This window comes from Heteronotia binoei, chromosome 11 (genome assembly GCF_032191835.1).
Source record: "Heteronotia binoei isolate CCM8104 ecotype False Entrance Well chromosome 11, APGP_CSIRO_Hbin_v1, whole genome shotgun sequence".
NCBI classification, from domain to species: Eukaryota; Metazoa; Chordata; class Lepidosauria; order Squamata; family Gekkonidae; genus Heteronotia; species Heteronotia binoei.
In genome coordinates, this window is record NC_083233.1 from 49611489 (window position 1) to 49632107 (window position 20619).

The 20619-nt window shown below is 46.1% G+C and overlaps 1 protein-coding gene across 1 annotated transcript in view; it reads right to left on the minus strand.

Moving 5' to 3' along the window:
• The window catches only part of UPB1 (beta-ureidopropionase 1), a 50213-nt gene that overhangs the window by 7920 nt on the left and 21674 nt on the right, over nucleotides 1-20619 (minus strand). Inside the window, exons 6-8 of the mRNA XM_060249682.1 lie at nucleotides 17027-17196; nucleotides 2730-2811; nucleotides 1265-1307 (exon numbers count right to left, since the gene is read on the minus strand). Coding sequence (XP_060105665.1) covers nucleotides 1265-1307; nucleotides 2730-2811; nucleotides 17027-17196 — 295 coding nt within the window. The remainder of the gene's footprint in view (nucleotides 1-1264; nucleotides 1308-2729; nucleotides 2812-17026; nucleotides 17197-20619) is intronic.

A 20619-nucleotide genomic window follows, 5' to 3' on the forward strand; every position in this document is an offset into this window, starting at 1 on the left:
GGAAATAGAACCAAAATATCTTTTCAGTATGTTCCCCTGGCATGTAAAACAGAGACTTTAAAAGGACAAGAGCACTGCTTAAACTTATTTTTAAGTTTAGATCACGGACACGGTTCAAAGAGCTGCACTGATTCGCACAAGATGCTCTGCTAGACCAGATGGAATTTTTTGAACAGTCAAATCATAAACAGTTCCTTAAACACTCCTTGGCATTTTGCCACACAATATCAAGAGGTTAGTGAGGTTTCTGTTCAAGTGAAACAAATCCATCCAAGAGTCGTTTTGCACTGATATGGGCCTGCTTTTCTACAAGTAACTGGATTCAGAACTACAGCTCTCCAGAGAATCAATATGGCGTAGTAGTAAGGGTCCACCCAGGAGAGCCAGCCATGACCTTCAGTGGGTAACCTTAAGTTAAACCAGGGGTGTTAAACTCATTTGTTATGACGGCTGGATCTTACATAAATGAGACCTTGTTGGGACGGACCATGTCGGGTTGGGCCGAGCCATGTTGGGGTGGGCCATGTGTGTACCTATTTAAGATTAGGTAGCAGAGATATAAATTTTATAAAGAACATGGACAAACAAATATATATGTATATATATAAAATATATTTTAAAACTTAAAATATGCTTAAAACGTTAGCACTCTTTGGTCTTAAAGATGCTTTCTTTGTATTCTGCCCATGGGATCCAGGGAACTGGGCAAAGGAAGCTCTGGCTCTTTCCTTTCTTCCCCAGGGGATGGGGGGAGGAGCCTCAGCCAATAGAAGGAAGAGAGGTTTGGCTCAGTAGCTCAGCTGTGCAACTGAGAGAGCCTGCCAAAGCCAGCTGTTCCTCCCCCCTTCCTCCCCAAGGGAGGAGCCTCAGCTAACGGAGAAAATAGAGGTTTTGCTCTGTAGCTCCTGTGCAGTTGAGCAAGCCTTGCAAAGCAAATTGTTATGCAGAAGGAAGCAAGATATAGGAAGGAAGCAGATGACAGCCAGTTCTTTGGGGCCCTGATCGGAGCCTGATTCAATCCCTGAACTGCATGTATGACACCCCGGAGAAAGGGGGAAAGGCTTGTACATTGCCCTAACCTCTTGGAGGAATGGCAGGACAAAAATATAGGTAGATAAGCATCACCCCACCACCCCACCTGCCTCAGAGCCACCTTCAATTGCTATCAGTGATGTGCAACTGAAGGCATCAGCAGAGAACAAAGAGCTATTGATTTCAGCTTCCAGAGGAAAGAAAGCAAAAGGTGACTGCAAAACATACATACCATCTCCTCCATCTCCTGATGTAAAGGGATTTGGATAAAGTTCCTGCAATTAAAACAAACAGAAGATGGCACTCTTGCTTCATTCTGCCTCTCCCACAGCAATATAATACTCACATCCTTCACAAAACTAGATTAACCCATATTGCCTTTGTTATCTGACAGTCTTTGTAAATCTAATAAGATTTGTCTGGCTTTTGAATAAAGCATTGCCTTCTCCCTCCAGAGTGGCCTGTCTGCACATTCAGTCTACCAATTTGCCTGATGTTCATGAAACGCAAAACCCTGAGGGGGAAGTATGCCCACTGGTTTACGCAAAACAGGCAAGCTGGAGTCTTTTACTACACCCAGAGAAACATTCACTAGCCACTTGCCACTCAGTGAGGACTGAATGGGAAGGGGAGGTTGGGAAGAGAAATAGCAGCCATACCACTGCATGGGAACAACAGTTCATCTTCTCACAGGTAGAATCTATTTGGTGGCAATAAGGCCAAAGGCCCCAAAAGGGAGGGGCTGAAGAATATGCTGCAGGGGAAGACGTGGCTACAGGCAACTTCTGCTTTCCCACCTAAGACACACTTGGCTGTGCACACACCTCTTCCTACACCCAGCTGCCCCAAACTTTCACTATCCAGAGGACAAGCAGGACAGAAGAATATGCTGCAGGGGGAGACATGGCTACCGGCAACCTCTGCCTTCTCCCCCCCTCTCCCAATACACTTGGCTGTGCACGCACCTCTCTTACACCCAGCTGCCCCAAACTTTCGCTACCCAGAGGACAAGCAGGACAATTTCCTATGTCACAGCTGCCAGAAATGAGAGGCACAGTGGGGAGGGAGGGTGGCAGTGGAGGCAAACTGGAGATGGAATGCAGCTTACAGACTGCTGATCAGTCTGGAAAGGTCAGACTGCTGATCAGAGAAGCACATTTCCCCTATACATCTATGATTACATATTTTAATGCTACTGCATCATTCTGTTAAGTACTATATTTTGAAACGAGCATAATCCCAAGCTATAACACGTGAGTGAAGCCAGCTTTGTGGGGGCAGGAGAAATGTACAAAATGACTTTTTCTGGACCTGCTAACCACCTATATTCATAAAAGGGTCAATGCACATACAAGGGAAGAGGGATCAAGCATTCAAGTGGAGATTCACAACTTATCATGCACCCCCCTCCCCAAATGTCCCCTTTCAAGGTACACATTCGGGTGCTATCCCCATTACCTGAAATGCCACTTGTTTGCACAAACAGGCATGAAAAGAGGCAGGGTCAGCATGTATAGCCTTGTTTCCTCTCTATATGACTTGGCCTATCCCTGAATGTGTTACTCTTACTATATCTGGGTGTGGACCCTAACAGTGGTGGGCCATGGGAAACCGCCCCTTTTGCCCATTGCATAAAGTAGTTCTGCTCCCAAGTTATAAATCTAAAAACTATAAAGAACTAAAAAAAAAAATCTTACCGTTCCTACTCGGTTGATGGCACAGGTGAAGCAATGGTTAGCAATGGCGGCGTTTCTTGCCTCAATGGGCCACAAAGATTCACTGCAAAAATTATTTTTAAACAGTATGCGTAATGCTATTACTGCAGCACATGAAAGACCCAATTTAGAGACTACCTTCTTCCTCATTTCATTTCACAGACATTTTACATGTGACAATTTTTTTCAGCGGTTTTCCCATTGCTACTGTTGATTCAATGCAGTGGCAGCAGGGTTTCCATGCTGTGGGTTTCCCTATGTTTTCCCTGCTCCAGTCCCACCAGTGACCATTCTGTCTCCCACTGTCATGTAGCACTAATTTCCCCGCTGGTAACTAACACGTCATCAATAAGCCACTTAAAAAGGTAAAAGTAGTTCCATGTGCAAGCACTAGTAGTTTCCGACTGGGGTGATATTGCTTTCACGTTTTCATGGCAGACTTTTTTACGGGGTGGTTTGCCATTGCCTTCCCCAGTCATCTACACTTTCTCCCCAGCAAGCTGGGTACTCATTTTACCGACCTTACCAATTTTTAAAAAATTAATCCCCCTCCCACCCTGGCAGGACTGAGGCAGAGAAAATGGCACCAATGTGAACAGGACCAAGAAAGATCCAGGCTTGCCTGTCCAAACAGCATTCAGCCAGGGTTTGTTCCAACTGCTCCAAAAAGATGTCTTTTCAGAAAGACCACAGCAAAAGCAGGAAACATCCAGGAGGTGAATGAAATCCCCATGGTACCAAAATGAAGCACTGGGGTGGGGAACCCTGCTTCCAACAGCATCCTAGCCAGAGCAAAACAACCTGTGTGGAAAACCCTATCATCTCTACATGTAACCCAACAGTACTCTGGGGAGGGTTTCTCAGCCATAGGGACAAACATACTGCTGCTTTTGGGGGCTGCTGCCCAGCTCTGGCACTCTCTGTGCCTGGATCATGAGGGCCAGCATAAAATATATTATTGCCCAAAACAGAAAATCCTAATGGTACACTCTCCCTTCCACTACACGAGGCACAATCCACCAGAAAGTTTTTTCTGCACCAGTCTCATTGCAATGAATGGAAACAGCTCTTTCTTTAGGGGAAAATGAACATATGAACAACATATGAAGCTGTCTTATACTGAATCAGACCCTCAGTCCATCAAAGTCAGTATTGTCTACTCAGACTGGCAGTGGCTCTCCAGGGTCTCAAGCTGAGTTTTTTCACGCCTATTTGCTTGGACCCTTTTTAGTTGGAGATGCCAGGGATTGAACCGGAGATCTTCTGCTCACCATTGAGCCACCGTCCCAAAAGAAATGTTTCTTTTTGGGGGGCACATAAAATAACTACATGCAACATCTAGTTTAGCACTGGCAATGAACACAGGTTTTGGGACTAGGTTCCAACTGAAACTAAGGCTGATTCCGCATTAGCCTTTGCTCCGGCGCCGTGTTTTCCCATATCCCCGGATGTTGGTTTCCGCATATCTTGACCCAGGACGGCAGTTTGACCCGCCTCCAAAGCGGTGTTGCCCCGCATTTAGGAGATCCTCAAAAAGCGAGACGTTTATTTTTGATGCGGTTTCAGGGCTCAAAATTTATGTGCGGAACTCACGCCAATGCACTGTCAAACTTCTTGCATCAGTAGAACACACTCACATAACTCCATGCCCATGATTCAGCCCAGTTATTTTGTCATACTTCCTTAATTTTACTCCCTTTGAAAATTATCCAATATTTTCCTGAAATAAAGTAATTTTTTTTAAAACAAATCACATTTCACGTTACAACGCAAAAATATATATAACGATGTAACGCGATTTTCTTTTACTGAATACATCCCTTGCTTCCACCCGCCCCCATTCTTTATGGTATTTCACGTGATTTTGATAATGTGTCATTGCATTGTGATTACTTCCCCCCTCTGATTAAATCACTCCTATTATAATTTTTTTTCAAATAAGATCATTACAATGCAACTAAATAAACAGCAATGTTACACGAACTACTTTAAAGATGCACGATTGCCACCTTTATCAATCCCCCCCCCCATATGGCCTCAAATGGGAACAGGAATTTTATTATGTTTATAGGTTTATATTTTTGATAGGTTGGGGAAACTTTATCCCTTAACCCCTCGGCATAAATCTCCCCCCCGCCACCTTCATGCTTCTATTTGTAATTTGTTATAGCTTTTAATGGAAAACTGTGTGCTTAACATTCAGCGTGTGTGGATAAAAATGGTGGATTGCCGACTCAGATTTCCCGGGGTTTAGATAACCTGCCAATGGCAGGGCAAAAGGAAAACACGTGACTTTGCCAGTACTATGCCTCTGGCATTTTGTTGTAACGCAAACAAAGACGATCACGTTGTAACGCGAACACACATGCGTGTTAAAAAAAAAAAGGGAAATGTATGAGGGAGGGGGAAATTGCTACAATTGTGGGGGAAACTCTGGGAGCAGCAGTAATGCGGAATCAGAACACACGGAACAGATTAGGAATTGAATCCGGGAGAAATCCTCTAGTGCGGAATCGGGAAATCGCGCCCGCATGGAATAACCACGGAGCAAAAGGGAGGCAAACGCCAAATGCAAAATCAGCCTGTATCTGCCAATTAAGCCAAATGTGTGTGAAGAAGAGTAAGCACCCACTTGCAGAGAAGTGCTTCATTGTGCTCTACAGAGGGTGGTAAGAAATCTCTCTTCACACCAAATTATGCCTAATTTAAATGTGTGACTTTGCAGGCAGACAGCATCTTGTTTAAAGTGGGCTGCTGCACATGCAAAATACGCATACCATGTAGCAGCCCAGTATAAATTAGATGCTATACAAGTGCAAAGTCCTATGGGTGAATGCCTTTTGCTTCACTGGTATCACATTTAAATCACAGCTGTGCCCTTGCTAAGTAATAAAGCAATCAAGGGGAGAGAGCATCAATAATCCTGCCACAATAAAACCACTCAGAGAAGCCAGGAAAAAAAACCCTTAAAAGTGACATACAATTACATGTCAGTTTCCTTTCTAATGGGCATTGAAGCAATCCAACATTTTAAACCGCAGGCAAAGTTCAGCTCCATCCCACATCTGGTCTTTACGACATTTCATGAAACATGGTAGGAAAAAGGCAGGCAAAACCTGGCCTCTATCAGATGAAGAAGGCACATCAAATTCCTTTCACTGTCAGTCATACAAAAATACAGTGTTGCTTCTCTTAAAGGAAGTTTTTGCAAAACCTCCAAATAAATTTATTTTATGCTCAAGGTCATAAAATTACAGCAAACTACAAATAAAACAGATAAAAGCATGGGGCAGCAACTGAAGAATAATCAATATAAACCAAGAATAAATGTGGTATCAACAGTCATGAACATGAATTTTCAACAGACTATTTATATCCTGGCCACCACCAAGGTAGCAGCCATTTTGAGTGTTTACCACAAATTTTCACTGTGTTTTTAAAAACACAGTTTCTGATTACACAACCTCTGAACAGTCAAGGGACAAACTAATCCCATGCACACATAGTTACAGAACAGCTAAACAAATAAGGCATTATATCCTCAACCTCTGTATTACAGCAGACATAATCTCATAAATCATAAGGACTATTCTGATCCCACCCTTCAAACACTACAGAGGGAAATATGATTAAATCTATAAAAGCCTCTTCATTTTGCTTGCCTTATTTGCTCAGGAGGCTGCTTTTGGTACTGAACAATCCAAACAAACACTTATCATCTCTTGTAACAACACAGAGTCTCCATTGAGACAAGTAGTGGCCCATCAGCACTGTGTATTTTGCCTACTTAAGTTGTTATTGTTGTTATTTATGAAGCACCTCAAAATCTAGGTGCTGTACAATAACTGCATTAAGCAAGCTGCAGGCTTGCGATCTAGTTATTTATTGACTATACAGTCCACCTTTTTCACTGAAATTCAAAGCGAATTACACAGTATAAACTGGTAACAGTCTTTACAGAGACATCTAATAAGACCTAATCTCAAGTGCTACAGGATCTGGTTTCCCATTCTGAAAAATCACTTCATTTTCATTTATCCTGCTCTAACAACCACAAAGGCTTTCAGGTAGCTCACATCAGTCAAACAAAGCAAGATCAAAACAGTCCACTAAGAGAGTAAAATTTTAAAAATAAAATAACCACAAACAAACTGAAACAATCAAATAATGTAAACCAAGAATCTTTCCTCAAATGGTTGTATAAAGAGGAAGTCTTTGAAGCAACCAGGGAGCTTGACAGGAATCTGACTGACAAATGAGAACTCTTGGCACCCTCCAGTACCGTCCAGCCACTCACTTCTCTTCTCCAGACAGCACTGTGAAGACTCTAATAATCTGGTAATCTTTTCTTAATTATACCACCTCCCTCTAGTCTGGCATGGATACTAACCTTGAGTTTGTTGCTGGCATTATCCAATCATGGGTGCATTTGGAACATCCACCATTGCATTGTACCAGCAAAATATTCGGTATCATATAAGAGCTTGGCCTTAATTTTAAAAAGGAAAAAAAAAGTTTGCATTCCTTATGGATGTGGGCAGTTACTCATACTCACATGAAAGGCAACTGATGAGATCCCAGCAGCTGAGGGAGCCGCATCAGACATGCTGTGGTCAGAGGGCTAGAACCTTAGAGCTCTGTACAGCTCTTTGTCCCTTCCCTTGGCTAGCAGAAGCAAGGCCAATTCTGCAGATCCAGAAATGTATTTATTGTATACATGTATTCATTGCTCTTCAACTAAAAGGAGTCTTCAGGAGAGAGCCAGTGTTGAACTAGGATCTGGAAGAATCAGGTTCAAATTCTCATTCTGCCATGGAAGCTTGCTGGGTGACCATGGGCCAGTCACAAACTCACAGTCTAACTCAGTCTAACCAACCTAACAAGGTTGTTGTAAGGATAAAATGGAGAAGGGGGGAATTACATAAGCAACCTTGAGTATCCACTAGCGAGAAAGTCGGATTATAAATGAAGTAAATAAAATAATTAAAGTTCCAAAATAGAAGAATGTACAAAACTAACTTCACTACCCTTCATAGCTCTGGTAAAAAGGGTGACTGGAACATGCACCTTCTTCCCAAAGATGGTAGACAGATAGAGAATTCTGGCCAGAGTTGGCTTTTCTCTCCTGGTTTTGCAGTGATGATCTCCTGGTACTCAGCCTCCAGCATTTGCTTTTCCTCAGGGCTTTTTTTGTAGCATGAACTCCTTTGCATATTAGGCCACACACCCCTGATGTAGCCAATCCTCCAAGAGCTTTCAGGGCCTATTGTAAGGTCTTGGGAGGACTGGCTACATCAGGGATGTGTAGCCTAATAGGCAAAGGAGTTCCTGCTACAAAAAAAGGCCTTTTCCTTATTACAGGATTCAATTTTTTTAAAGCGCCCTTGGGATGATGCAGCAGAAAAAAATGTTAAACCTCTTATAAAACAGAATGGCCGAAGCCATAGGGCAGCATGAGCCAAACTTGAAAAACAGGATGCTTACCTGTAACTGATGGTCTTCAAGTGGTCATCTGTGCATTCACACTATTGGGATAGATGGTGCCTGTGCCGACTCTGTTGGTGTTTCTAAGGCTTCGAGCGATGATCTTCGCGCCCCTCCCCCGGCATGCACAGGAACCCCACCACACATGCCCGGAGGTGGGGCGCCCAGATCCCACCAGTTCCTTCTGACCGCCAAGTAACCCCCAAGAGATGGGGTCATCAGCAGTGGGGAAGGAAGGCGGGAAGTGTGAATGCCCGCGTGGCCGCTCTGCAGATCTCCCACAATGGAAGTCCCTTCAGGAAGGCCGTGGATGTGGCAATGGCTCTTGTGGAGTGTGCTCTTACCAGTCCCAGCAGGGGTCGTTTAGCCAACAAATAACAGAGCTTGATCATCTCCACCAACCACTAAGAAAGTCTCTGGGACGAGAGTCTTTGCTCTAGAGCCTGTTCAGCATATGCAACAAAGAGCCTGTTCAATTTACAAAAAGGTTGCGAACGATGTACATAGTAGGATAGGGCTCTGCGAATATCCAACGAGTGTAAATGACATTCCTCATCCGAGGTCAGATGTGGAAAGAACGTCGGGAGGAAAATCTCAGAGTGAACATGAAAGTCAGAGACCACCTTCGGCAAGAAGGTGATGTCCGGAACTAGTCTTACACCCTCCACTGAAAAATTAATGTAAGGCAAATCAGCCTTTAAGGCTGCCAGTTTGCTAACTCTTCATGCCGATGTGACGGTTACTAGAAATAGTGTCTTCCAAGAAAGAAGACGGAGTTCACAGGTTGCCATCGGTTCAAAAGCTTAGTAAGCATATGTAGAACCAGGGGCAGATCCCAAGCTGGCAGCGGTTCCCGCATAGTGGGGCACAACAGTCTGACACCTTTAAGAAACCGCTTACTGTCTCTATGGGAGAAGACGGATGCTCCCTGCACGTCCTTGTGATATGCCGAAATTGCAGCCAGATAAACCTTGAGTGAAGAATAGCCTAGGCCCTTGTCCTTGAGGGACAACAGGAAGGAGAAAACCGTCTCCAAAGGCACTGTCTCGGGAGATACCTGGGTTGCCGGTAGGAAAGAGCAGAACTTCTGCCATTAGGTTTCATAAGACCGCCTCGCAGACGGTTTCCTACAATTGTCCAAGATATCCTGTACTCTTACAGAGAAACAGGTCACTGGATTAGCCATGCTGTGAGTTTCAGGTGCAGGATGTCATGATGCAGTACCAGGCCTTCCTGACTGATGAGGAGGTCTGGGGCTGCTGGAAAATGGTGAAACTGATTGCCGCTGAGATGTAGAAGTGTCACAAACCATGGTTGGCGAGGCCACCATGGGGTACTTAGTATGCACGTTGGCTGCTCCCGCTGTATCTTGCTGACAACTTTCGTAATGAGAGGTATGGGGGGAAACGCATACACAAATTTATTCAACCATGTGATCAGCAGGCCATCTCCTAATGACTCCAGGTCTGCATCTCCTTGACAGCAAAACAGGTGACACTTCCTATTGAGGTGGGTTGCAAACACGTCTATCGGAGGGTGCCCTCACTGCTGGAATAGTGGTAGAAGAAACTGAGTGTTCAGTTTCCATTTGTGGAGAATTGCTCCTCCCTGACTTAGGAAGTCTGCCTGTGCATTGAGGTCCCCTGGCAAATGTATTGAGATTGGGTGGATGTCCTCCACTAGTCACCAGTCCCAGAGGGCTGTCGCTAGTTGACAGAGACTCTTGGAAGTGGTACCCCCTTGCTTGTTGATATAGGCAAGGCCTGTCCGTCATTATTGTGACTACCTTGCCGCACAGCAGTGGGCAGAAAGATTGCAGAGCAAAAAAGATCGCTTGCAGCTCTAGGATGTTGATATGGGAACGTCGGTGACGGGTATCCCACATGACCCCCACCAGTTTGTCTGCCAGGTGCACTCCCCACCCCCACAGGGATGCATTGGTAGTGATGGTCTCTGTCATTCCAGGGGCTGAGAACGAGACTCCCCCCATAAGGTTCTGATCTGTCTTCCACCATGTGAGGGATAACAGAACCCTGTCTGGAATGTGGAAAATCTTCTGTTGCCTGTGATGTGATGGGTTGAAACAGGAAAGCAACCAATTCTGAAGGGATCGCATGCGCAGCTTGGCCTGTCTCACAACCACCGTTGTAGATGCCATCAGTCCCAAGAGATGTTGGATGGTGAAGGCTGAGGCCTGTCTTGCAGTCTGCAGGTCCACCACTAGCTGTTGAAGGGTAGATGCCCTGTCTGGTGGGAGGAAAGCTCTGGCTTGCACTGTGTCCAGGATCGCCCCTATAAATTGAACCCTCTGTGAGGGTATGAGATTGGACTTTTTAAGATTTACTTGGAGTCCTAGCTCCCGGAGAAGGGACAATGTAGACTGAATGTCCCGAGAGAGTTGTGGGTCCGAGTTGGCCACCAGCAGCCAATCATCTGTATACTGAAAAGCTGTTATATTCTGTAGTCTGAGGTAGGCCGCCACCACCACCATGGTCCTGGTGAAGATTCTCAGGGCTGTGGAAATCCCGAAGGGCAGCGCTTCGTATTGGTAGCGCTGTTCCCCTATGGCAAATCTCAGAAAGGGTCTGTGATCCTCCTGGATTGTGACATGGAAATAGGCATCTTGAAGGTCAATTGTTGCCATCCACGAGCCCTTCTGCAGAATGGGTAATATTTGTGTCAGGGTGGTCATGCAGAATTTCCTTGAAGAAATGAACTTGTTTAGTCCTCCCAGGTTCATGATAGGTCTTAAGACTGCTGTCCTTCTTGGGGACAGTGAAATATCTGGAATAGAACCCTTCACCCTTCATCTCGGCAGGTACCGGTTCTATTGCTTCCTTGGCCAGTAATATGAGGACTTCCTTCCGTAGGACCGGGGAAGGATGTGTGTTGACTATCCCCAATGGTGAGGGTGGAGTATGAAATTCGATTGCATACCCCCTGGCAATTACTGAAAGTACCCATTTGTCTGATGTAGTCATTTGCCAAGAATGTAGGAGGGGGTATAGACAGGTAGTGGAGGATGTTGTGAGGACTGCCGGCGGGCCAACTCGGGGGGAGTCAAACTCCTGCTTGGTACCCTTGGTGTTCTTGGAACACTGTTGTTGTTGCGATTCCTGAAACTTAGACTTTGCGTAGGAAGACGGTTGTGTGGTGTTGTAAGGGCGGTTTCTCCAAGAGTGATCGGGAGAGCTTCTGGATGATGAGCGTCTGGACCAAGGCCGAGGTCCCAACCTGGGTTTGAACTGCTTTATGGAAGAGGAGGTAACACTCAGGTTTTGAGAGGCCTTTACATTCTTGTCTATTTCCTGCAGTACGGAATCTGTAGGGGCATGAAACAGGCCTGTGCTGTCGAAGGGGAGGTCCTCTATTGTAGACTTTGCATCCTGGGTCAGAGACGTGGAGCGAAGCCAGGAGTGGCATCGCAGGGCAACTGCAGAAGAGAGGGTCTTTGCTGACGTGTCCAAATTATGTTTAATTGAGGTGATATGCTGTTTTGCTACTAGCATGCCCTCCTTTTGGATCTTTTTGTGTACCCACCTCGATTGGTATGTTGGGAAGGATTTGCGAGACTTGCTTCCAAAGAGCATACTGATGCCAAGTGCGCCTGCTGCGTAAAACTTACAACCAAAAGCGTCCAGCTTTTTACCCTCCTTGTCCGACGGAGTAGAGGAGGAGTGCCTGTTTTTGGACAAGGAGCTAATGGCCATATAGTTAGGTTTTGGGTGAAATAGTAAGAAGTCTGCATTAGTGTCCTGTATTTTGTACATGTGGTCCAACTTGTGTGACAATATGACAACTGAAGCGGGTTTATCCCAGGATGCTTTTGCTCCCTTTAGTAGGAATGAAGTCATCAGGAGCACAATCACGGGGGAAGTGTCCTTTTGGACAATGTCATAAACTAACTTGGTCACTTCTGGCTGGGGCTGCACGACAGCTAACCCCAGGGTGTTAGTCATCCTCTTAATGATATCCCCATATGATCTTAGGTCTTCGGATGGGAAGATGGGGAAATCCTCACCCACCGGGGTCTATGGTCCCAGTGTCGGCTCCCCCGTATCGGAGGTTGCGTCATCTGATTCATCATCAGAAGAAGGGGCCGAGTCTCTCAGGTCTGATCTGCCCAACTCCAATGGTGCTGGATGAGTCTGTTCAGCTGGGGTAGTTGTGATTGGTTTCTTCTTAGGACGCTTCTGTGGGTCTACTGGTTCCCTCAGTATGGAGCGGGTCGAGAGCGTAGAATACTGGTCCCATTCTGGTTGTTGGTGGAGTGGGGGCCATAGTTGGTATGGACCATAGAAGTATCGGAGCTGTCTCTGGTCCCACGGATGATACCTCGGTGGGGGGGACGGCCAGCGAGGCGGGTACCTGAGATCCGGTAGGTCGGGGTACCGCAGTCAGTAAGGATCAGGTGGGACTCTCGGCTCAGGTCAAGAGGGCTGTCCTGGGTCCGGTAGTCTGGCTGGAAAGCCTGTCGGGCTAGCTTGTGCAGAGTCTGAGGAGGCAACGTTCTGTTGAGTGAGGTCTATTTCATCAGCTTCAGTGGAATCGAGGGCTTTGACGTAGGCTGTGAACTGTTTCTCTCTAAATCAATCTGAGGCTGCTGGCAGAGATCATTGGGGTGATGACCAGTCTAGTGATCCCGGTACTCCTGGGGAGGGGAAAGTATGATGGTGGGAACAGACAGTGGGAAAGAAGTACTTTTCTCCCTTTCTCACAATACGAGAACTCGTGGGCATTCAATGAAATTGCTGAGCAGTCAGGTTAGAACGGATAAAAAGAGGTACTTCTTCACCAAAGGGTGATTAACATGTGGAATTCACTGCCACAGGAGGTGGTGGTGGCTACAAGCATAGCCAGCTTCAAGAGGGGGTTAGATAAAAATATGGAGCAGAGGTTCATCAGTGGCTATTAGCCACAGTGTGTGTGTGTGTGTGTATAAAATTTTTGGCCACTGTGTGACACAGAGTGTTGGACTCGATGGGCCATTGGCCTTATCCAACATGGCTTCTCTTATGTTCTTATGACGTAACAATAAAAGAAGGTGGCAGAGAAATGGAGAGCTTGGCCGCCTTCTAGTCTGTGTCCCATCCCAATAGTAACGAGTAGAGGGGCCAGGTTGAATCACTCACCTCCGTCACTGGTATTATGTAACGCCAGGTCCATAAACAATAAAACCTCAGTACTTCATGACTTCCTGCTTGAGAAGAAAATGGATCTGGCTTGTGTGACTGAGACCTGGGTGCGCGACAGGGAGACAGTAACTCTCTCTCAGGTTGCCCCCCCAGGATACTCAGTCTTTCACCTATCACAGACTAGTGGGCAGAGGAGAGGGGTGGCTCTATCCATATGGGAGGCTTACTCTTTTGGGGCACTTCAGTCACCAAAGATTGAAGGCATCGAATGTGTTGGCTTGGCGTGGGATGTTGGGGAGGGACTGGCTGTTAGGCTGGTGTACCGTCCGCATAACGCACCAGCCAGTGCCTTACCGTCCCTGATGGAGGCCGTGACAGGCTGGGCATTGGAACACCCAAGGCTCTTGATCCTGGGTGATTTCAATGTCCATGCCGATGACCCGACCTCTGTTCAGGCGACAGACCTAGTGTCATTCATGGCAACACTGGGACTCTCCCAGGTTGTTACAACACCCACTCACCTGGCAGGGCACATGCTAGATCTGATCTTTGCGATGGGAGTTGTGGTGGATCGGGTTACTGCTGATGCAGTGCCATGGTCAAACCACTATGCCCTAAAGGCCTGTGTGGATGTCCCACCTCAAGCCCGTTTAGGCGGCGAGCATATTTTGGCTTGCCCGCAGAGCCTGATGGAACCCGAGCAATTCCAAATGGCTCTTTGGGGTTCCTGGCCCCCTGGCAACTCTCTAGATGACTTGGTAGGGTCGTGGCATGACTGACTTTCCAGGGCCATCGACGAGATTGCACCACGACGCCTTCTGTACCCCCGTTCTAAGCTTGCACAGTAGTATACCCCGGAATTGTGGCTGAGGAAACGAGGGCTCAGATGGCTAGAAAGGCAGTGGCAGTGGACTCGAGACGAAGCAATGAGAACATCTTATAGAGAGTGTATGAGATTCTATGAGATGGCAGTCAAAGCTACAAAAAAAGCTTTCTTCGTGGCTAGGATTGCGTCTGCAACATCGCGCCTGGCACAATTGTTTAGTGTCATTTGGTCACTTACTGTACTGCCACAAAGCAGGCCAAACCGTAGAGAATTAGATATTGGCTGTGAGGTGTTTGCGAAGTTTTTCACAGACAAGATCTTGTTGCTCCATCACGACCTTCCCGCTACAGTTGAAACAGTATGCGAACTTGAGGCTCCATGCCTGTCTCTCGGATCGGTTTTGGATCGCTTTAAAACGCTCAGTTTGGAGGAAGTTGACAGAGTACTCTCCACTGTACGCTCAACAACATGATCTGGACCCATGCCCATCCTGGCTGATTAAAGCGTGCCAGGAAGAGCTCCAATATCCTATACGGGATATTGTAAACAGATCTCTCTTGGAATGGCTTTTTCCAATGTCTCTTAAAGAGGCAGTGGTCCGCTCCCTCTTGAAAAAGTCCAACTTAGACCCAGCCATATTGGCACACTATTGACCGGTCTCAAATTTACCCTTTTGGGAGAAAATTATTGAGAGGGAAGTAGTGTTACAGTTACAGAATTTTCTGGAGGATGCTTCTGTCCTAGATTCCCACCAAGTCCGGCTTCTGGCCTGGTCATGGGACGGAGACAGTTCTGGTTGCCCTAGTGGATGACTTCCAGCAGCATCTGGATCGAGGTGACTCGGCGGTACTGATGTTGTTAGACCTATTGGCTGCATTCGATATGGTCGACCATCAGTTGCTAGTCCATCGCCTCGCCAACGCAGGGATTCAGGGGCTAGCCTTAAAGTGGCTTTCCTCTTTCCTATGCGGTCCGGGACGAAGAGTGTCAATTGGGGGAGAGTCGTCCCAGAGACACCCACTTAATTGTGGTGTGCCTCAGAGGGCAGTTCTATCCTCAATGTTGTTTAACATTTACCTGCGACCCCTTGCCCAGATTGTCCAGAGGTATGGGCTGGGTTGCCATCAGTACGCAGATGACATCCAGATCTATCTACTGATGGACGGCCAGCCTGGCGCTGTCCCAGAAAACCTGGATCAGGCATTGAAAGCCGTGGCTGGTTGGCTTAAGCTGAGCTGACTGAAGCTGAATCCAACAAAGACAGAGGTCCTTTGCCTGAGTCATGGCGGTGTGGGCAGGGAAATTCCACCAGCCTTTGATGGGGCGCCACTGTCAATGGCGTCCAAGGTCAGAAGTATGGGGGTGCTGTTGGAAGCCTCTCTGTCAGTGGAGGCCCAAATAGTAGCAACTGCGAAATCTGCCTTTTTTCATCTGAGGCGGGCGAAAAAGTTGGTTCTCTTCCTTGACCATCGCAACCTGGCAACTGTGATCCATGCAACAGTCACCTTGAGATTGGACTATTGTAACGTCCTCTACTTGGGGCTGCCTTTGTCGCAAATCCGGAAACTCCAGCTAGTGCAGAATGCGGCTGCTAGGCTGCTATTCTGGAATAACCGCCATCCTGGAACTGTGAGGAACATCTAATGTGTTAGCACCAAGCTGTATATTGTTTTACTCTATGTGTTTTAAATTATATATTTAAGCGGTTTTATTGTTTTATGCCTGTGATCACAGCACGCTATGACTTGATGTAAACCGCCCTGAGCTCGGCTCGGCTTGGCGGGGAGGGTGGGGTATAAATCGAATTAAACATAAACATTCCTCTGGGCTGGGAAGTTCACCTTTCTGGTCGAGGTTTGGAGGATCTTTTTCGGAACCAATTTCAAGAACGAAGGGTCCAGCTGGAGTGGGAAAAGTTGCAGTGCTGACTGGTCCTCTGGTGTGGAGGATAGGCACTGCTTCTTGCTGCGTTCTTTGCCGTCGGCATGTTGTCGATGCTTGTCCTTCTTACACTTCTTAGACGGGGAAGCAGGAGAGGATTGCAAAGCCGAGGAGTGACGCATTGGAGCCAATACTTCCTTTGTGTGTCCCATCGAAGTTGAGGCTGTCAGCGTGGGGGCAGAAGTATGTTTGGCAGGTGTTTGTAGCCGGGGAGTGACTACCGCTGAAGCCTGAGCTCCCTCCGGAGTGGAAACCTCCAACATCGTCTGCGGAGCCGTTTTCAGGCAAGCCGCTCAGTTTTTCCTGGTTTGCCATCCGAACTTTTGGCAATGCGGGCACGTATCCATGCAATGTCCTTCCCCCAGACACAGGAGGCATAGAGAGTGCCCATCAGTGAGTTTGCTCCCGCACTGGGAACAACGTTTGAAACAGCCCCACATGGGCCACGGGCCCAATGTGGGGCGGAAGGGGGGGAAAGGAACTTGGAGCCACTCTAACAACTAATTAACACTAACTATAATATTAATAAACTGTCTTATTTTTAATAGAAGAAGTCAAAGAAAATGAAGCACCAATTGAAGTGACGGGGAAGGAATCCTCCTGCAAGTGCAGTCAGAAAGAAACTGGCAGGAACAGGGTGCGCCGCCTCCAGGCATGCATGATGAAGTTCCTGCGCATGTCGGGGGAGGGGCGCGAAGATCCTTGCTTAAATTTTTAGAGACACCATCGGAGATGGCGCAGGCGCCGTCTATCCCAATAGTGTGAAGCACAGAGACCACGAAGAAGATCACAATTTAATGAAAACCAGAGTACCTTTCTGCCAATAAGCCAAAAATTTGGTAACGACATAGGATAGCACATCCTGCAGTGAGCATGCAAGATTCTAACTGTACCTCAGTTTCCCAATAGTTGCAGAAGGATTAAAGATTATCTCTGCTCCATTCAAACTGTACATGAGCCAGTTGAGGGGATGATGGCGCCCAAAGCAAATATTGACAGCAATTTTTCCAAACTGAGTCTGGAACACTGGATGTCCTCTGTCCCCTTCCATGTAGTAGGTTGACTGCAAAACACACACACAAATGCCTTAAGAGACTGAAACATACTTCACCAGAAAACACTCAAATATCATTCTGTCCAAAAAGCTTTCTTCTTGATGCACACCTCTAGGCTAGTGAGCCAGTCTAGGTAATGGGGCAAAAGGGGAGATCTATTCCTTCATTCACTTCCTCAGCTGGCACAATTACAACCCTGAGGTGTCCTGACTCCTGACCCTTCTCAGAAGCATTTGTTTAAAGTAAAGATATTTTTGCATAATGTCTTCTGAGAGCAAAATTTGAGCTTCCTTGATATAGAATGGGGGAGGGTGGAAGAAAAGGAGAAAATGCATGCAGCTCTGTTTATATTCATCATCAGTTTAATAGAGGAGATTAAAGAAACCAGCCACAGTTTTTTCTTAGCAGAATTCTAAATAGAAGCATCTGCAGGGATGGAAATTTACAGGCAGATATGTAACCACCTTATATCATGGCATAAGCACAGACTGTTGTACCTTGGCTCTAACATAATAGATAACACTTGAAAAATCCAGACCAACACAAACTGTACAGGACAAGGAGAAACAGCACCACTAGGTTATCCTGAGCCACAATGTTCCTGATTTTCCAGGCCTGGCACACATTGATTGCACAGCAGTGCAACAGAGAGTGCAGACAAGGCCTGTGCTACTGATCATCACTTCTTATTATTAAAGAGCAAATAAAACTCATCCAAAACCAATCAGGAAGAAGGCCTGCCTTTTCAGTTGAAGCAGAGCCACTCTTATGTTACTGTAGAGGGCCAAAAATCCACTCTCTTTGTGATTTCTTAGTATTTTGTTTTACGACTATAAAGTGAGGAAATATTTGCTTTGGGGCGGGAAGAAGGGAGACTGACAATTTATCAATTCTTTCTCTCCAGTTGTCCACTGAAAGTTCAAATAATCTCCACAATAACTAATACTTGAAGGGGATTGATTTTATGAACATGCCCTCCCACAGAGCTAAAAAGGTCAATGACTCCCCCACCCATTACCTATCAGGGCTTTTTTTCTGGAAAAAGAGGTACAGGAACTCTCAAGAGGGAAATGAAGGAGATACACATGGATGCCCCTCGTGAACTTTTAAACATTTTTTGAGAAATTTGTTTCCAAAAAGAGGTTCCAGAATGCTGTTCTACTGCATCCCCCCCCCCAAAAAAAGCCCTGCCTACTACATTTGGGAAATGACTGTGTAAGGAAAGCCCCCTACTTTTCATACATATGGACATCGTGATCACCAGTATGGTTGCCAGGGTGCCTGGAGTTTTGACTCTCACACATCTGCTCTAAGAAGTGGACTTTGCCCACGGTTTCTAAGGCTTATGTGGATACTATAAGCCTCAGCTTTGCAGCTGCATTCTACACCTCTGGATGGGTGTTAGCCAGAACTCTGCTCCTTGTGTGCCCCGTCTTGGTCGCTGCAGTAAAGGAAGCCATGCCACCATGAACTGTACAAGCAAACAGTTTCCAGCCTGTTTCCATGAACCAAGGGCTAACACCACCAGAATCCATCTTGCTTTCCTGACTCCATATCCAACAGCTGCTTCAGCTTTTGTATAAGGCAATCAAGCTTATCCAGGCATGGATCCTGCCAGACCACTCAAGCCTTTGTCTAACGAAACCCAGGACAAAGACTGGTGACAGGAAGAAGATAAGGAAGAGGAAGACTATCTCCTGTCAGAGCCAAGCCTTTTGTCTAACCCGGGTGATACCTAGGTCAATATTTGATTCTCTATTATCACCTTTCCAGATAAGTCCATCTAATCTTAAGTGTTCCCCACCCAGTAATAACTTCTATTCTGTCACTTTGGAGCCTACCCCATGGCCTGTTTCAATCTGGAAATTCTTTCAGGTACCCAGGATCCAGGCAAGTTCATTGGTCAAGACAGGTACCCAATTGGGTGCCACCAAGGGACTTGCTATTGGCTCTGCAATAGTCCAGCCCTCCTGGTCATTGCAAAGCCTCCCCTTTCTCCTCCCTCCTACCTCCCAGCCCCTGAAGGTCTAAGCTAGTCTATTTAACCTCTGACCCAACTCCACTCATGTGTGCTTCTAGCAGTATCCCAGTTCCGCTGTCTAGATCCATCCCCAATTCTGGCCACAGTTTTGGGTCCATTTCCCCCGTCCTCTTTTGTCGCCATTGGAGCCTTCCTTGAAGACTACGATAGGTAATATTACCCTGTGTGTCTACCCTTTATGTTCCCCTATCGATCTATCTATATTTCTAGGACTGTATGTATGATTGTATGTGTATTTTTATCTTGTATGGAAGACTATACTTTTCTTAATAAATTGTAATTGGTTTTATTAAATTAGAGTCCCATTATTTAAGCATCACTCTCTGGTTGGTTAATCTTGTATACAAAGGTGAAAAGATCCCTAGTGAGCCAGGTGCCCACCTAACTAATTCCCCAACCTCGTTTGGAGGGCATTTTGGCTAACAACTGACAGTTAACAGATGGATCATTCGGGAAGTGACTGACAGCTAACTTTTACATTTGTCTCCCACTCTCAATCTGCAAGCAGCCTAGTTTCTTTACAATAACAATAATTTCTTCTAGTCACTATGGCAAGAGTAGCCAAACTTGCTTAATGTAACTTCAACTTTACATGCATTTTCCAAGCCACTGGCCGGTTTGACTTGGAGAAGTAATTTAAAGAGACAAATGCCTTCTCCAAGCTGGCCAACGGGGCAGTGGGAGCTTCAAGAGCCACACAATATGTGTGAAAGAGCCACATGTGGCTCCTGAGCTGCAGTTTGGCCACCGCTGCTCTATGGTATAGTATAAGAGAAGCAGAAGTCCTAGAGAACCTACCCTTTGTAGCCACTTTAAGACTTCAATTTCTCCTAGAACATCATGCCCCACCAGCTGCCATTTCCTCCAGGGGAATTAATTGTAGTCTGGAGATAAGCTATAATTCTAGGAGAATTCTAGGCCTAGAAACATAGCAGTTGGCTGTTCTCTGGCACCACAAAGCCAGTTAAGGCATTTTATTGTAGTTGCACTAGTACATTTCCTTATGTAAAATCACAACTGTACGGTGCCATTATGTGTTTATACATTTACAATCCCCTGAGAACTGCCTGAGAAAACTGGGGAATTGATGTGTAAAGTGCTGTCAAGTTGCTTCTAAGTTATGGCAACCCTTTCGATTAATGACCTCCAGAACATCTTATAATTAACAGCCTTGCTCAAGTCTTGCAAACTGAAGGTCGTGGCTTCCTTGACTGAGTCAGTCCATCTCATGTTGGGTCTTCTTTTCCTGCTACCTTCAACTTTTCCTAGCATTATTGTCTTTGTCTTTTCCAGTGATTTGTGTTGTCTTCTAATGTGACCAAAGTACAATAGCCTCTGTTTGGTCATTTTAGCTTCTAGGGAGAGTTTAAGCTTGGTTTGATCTAGAACC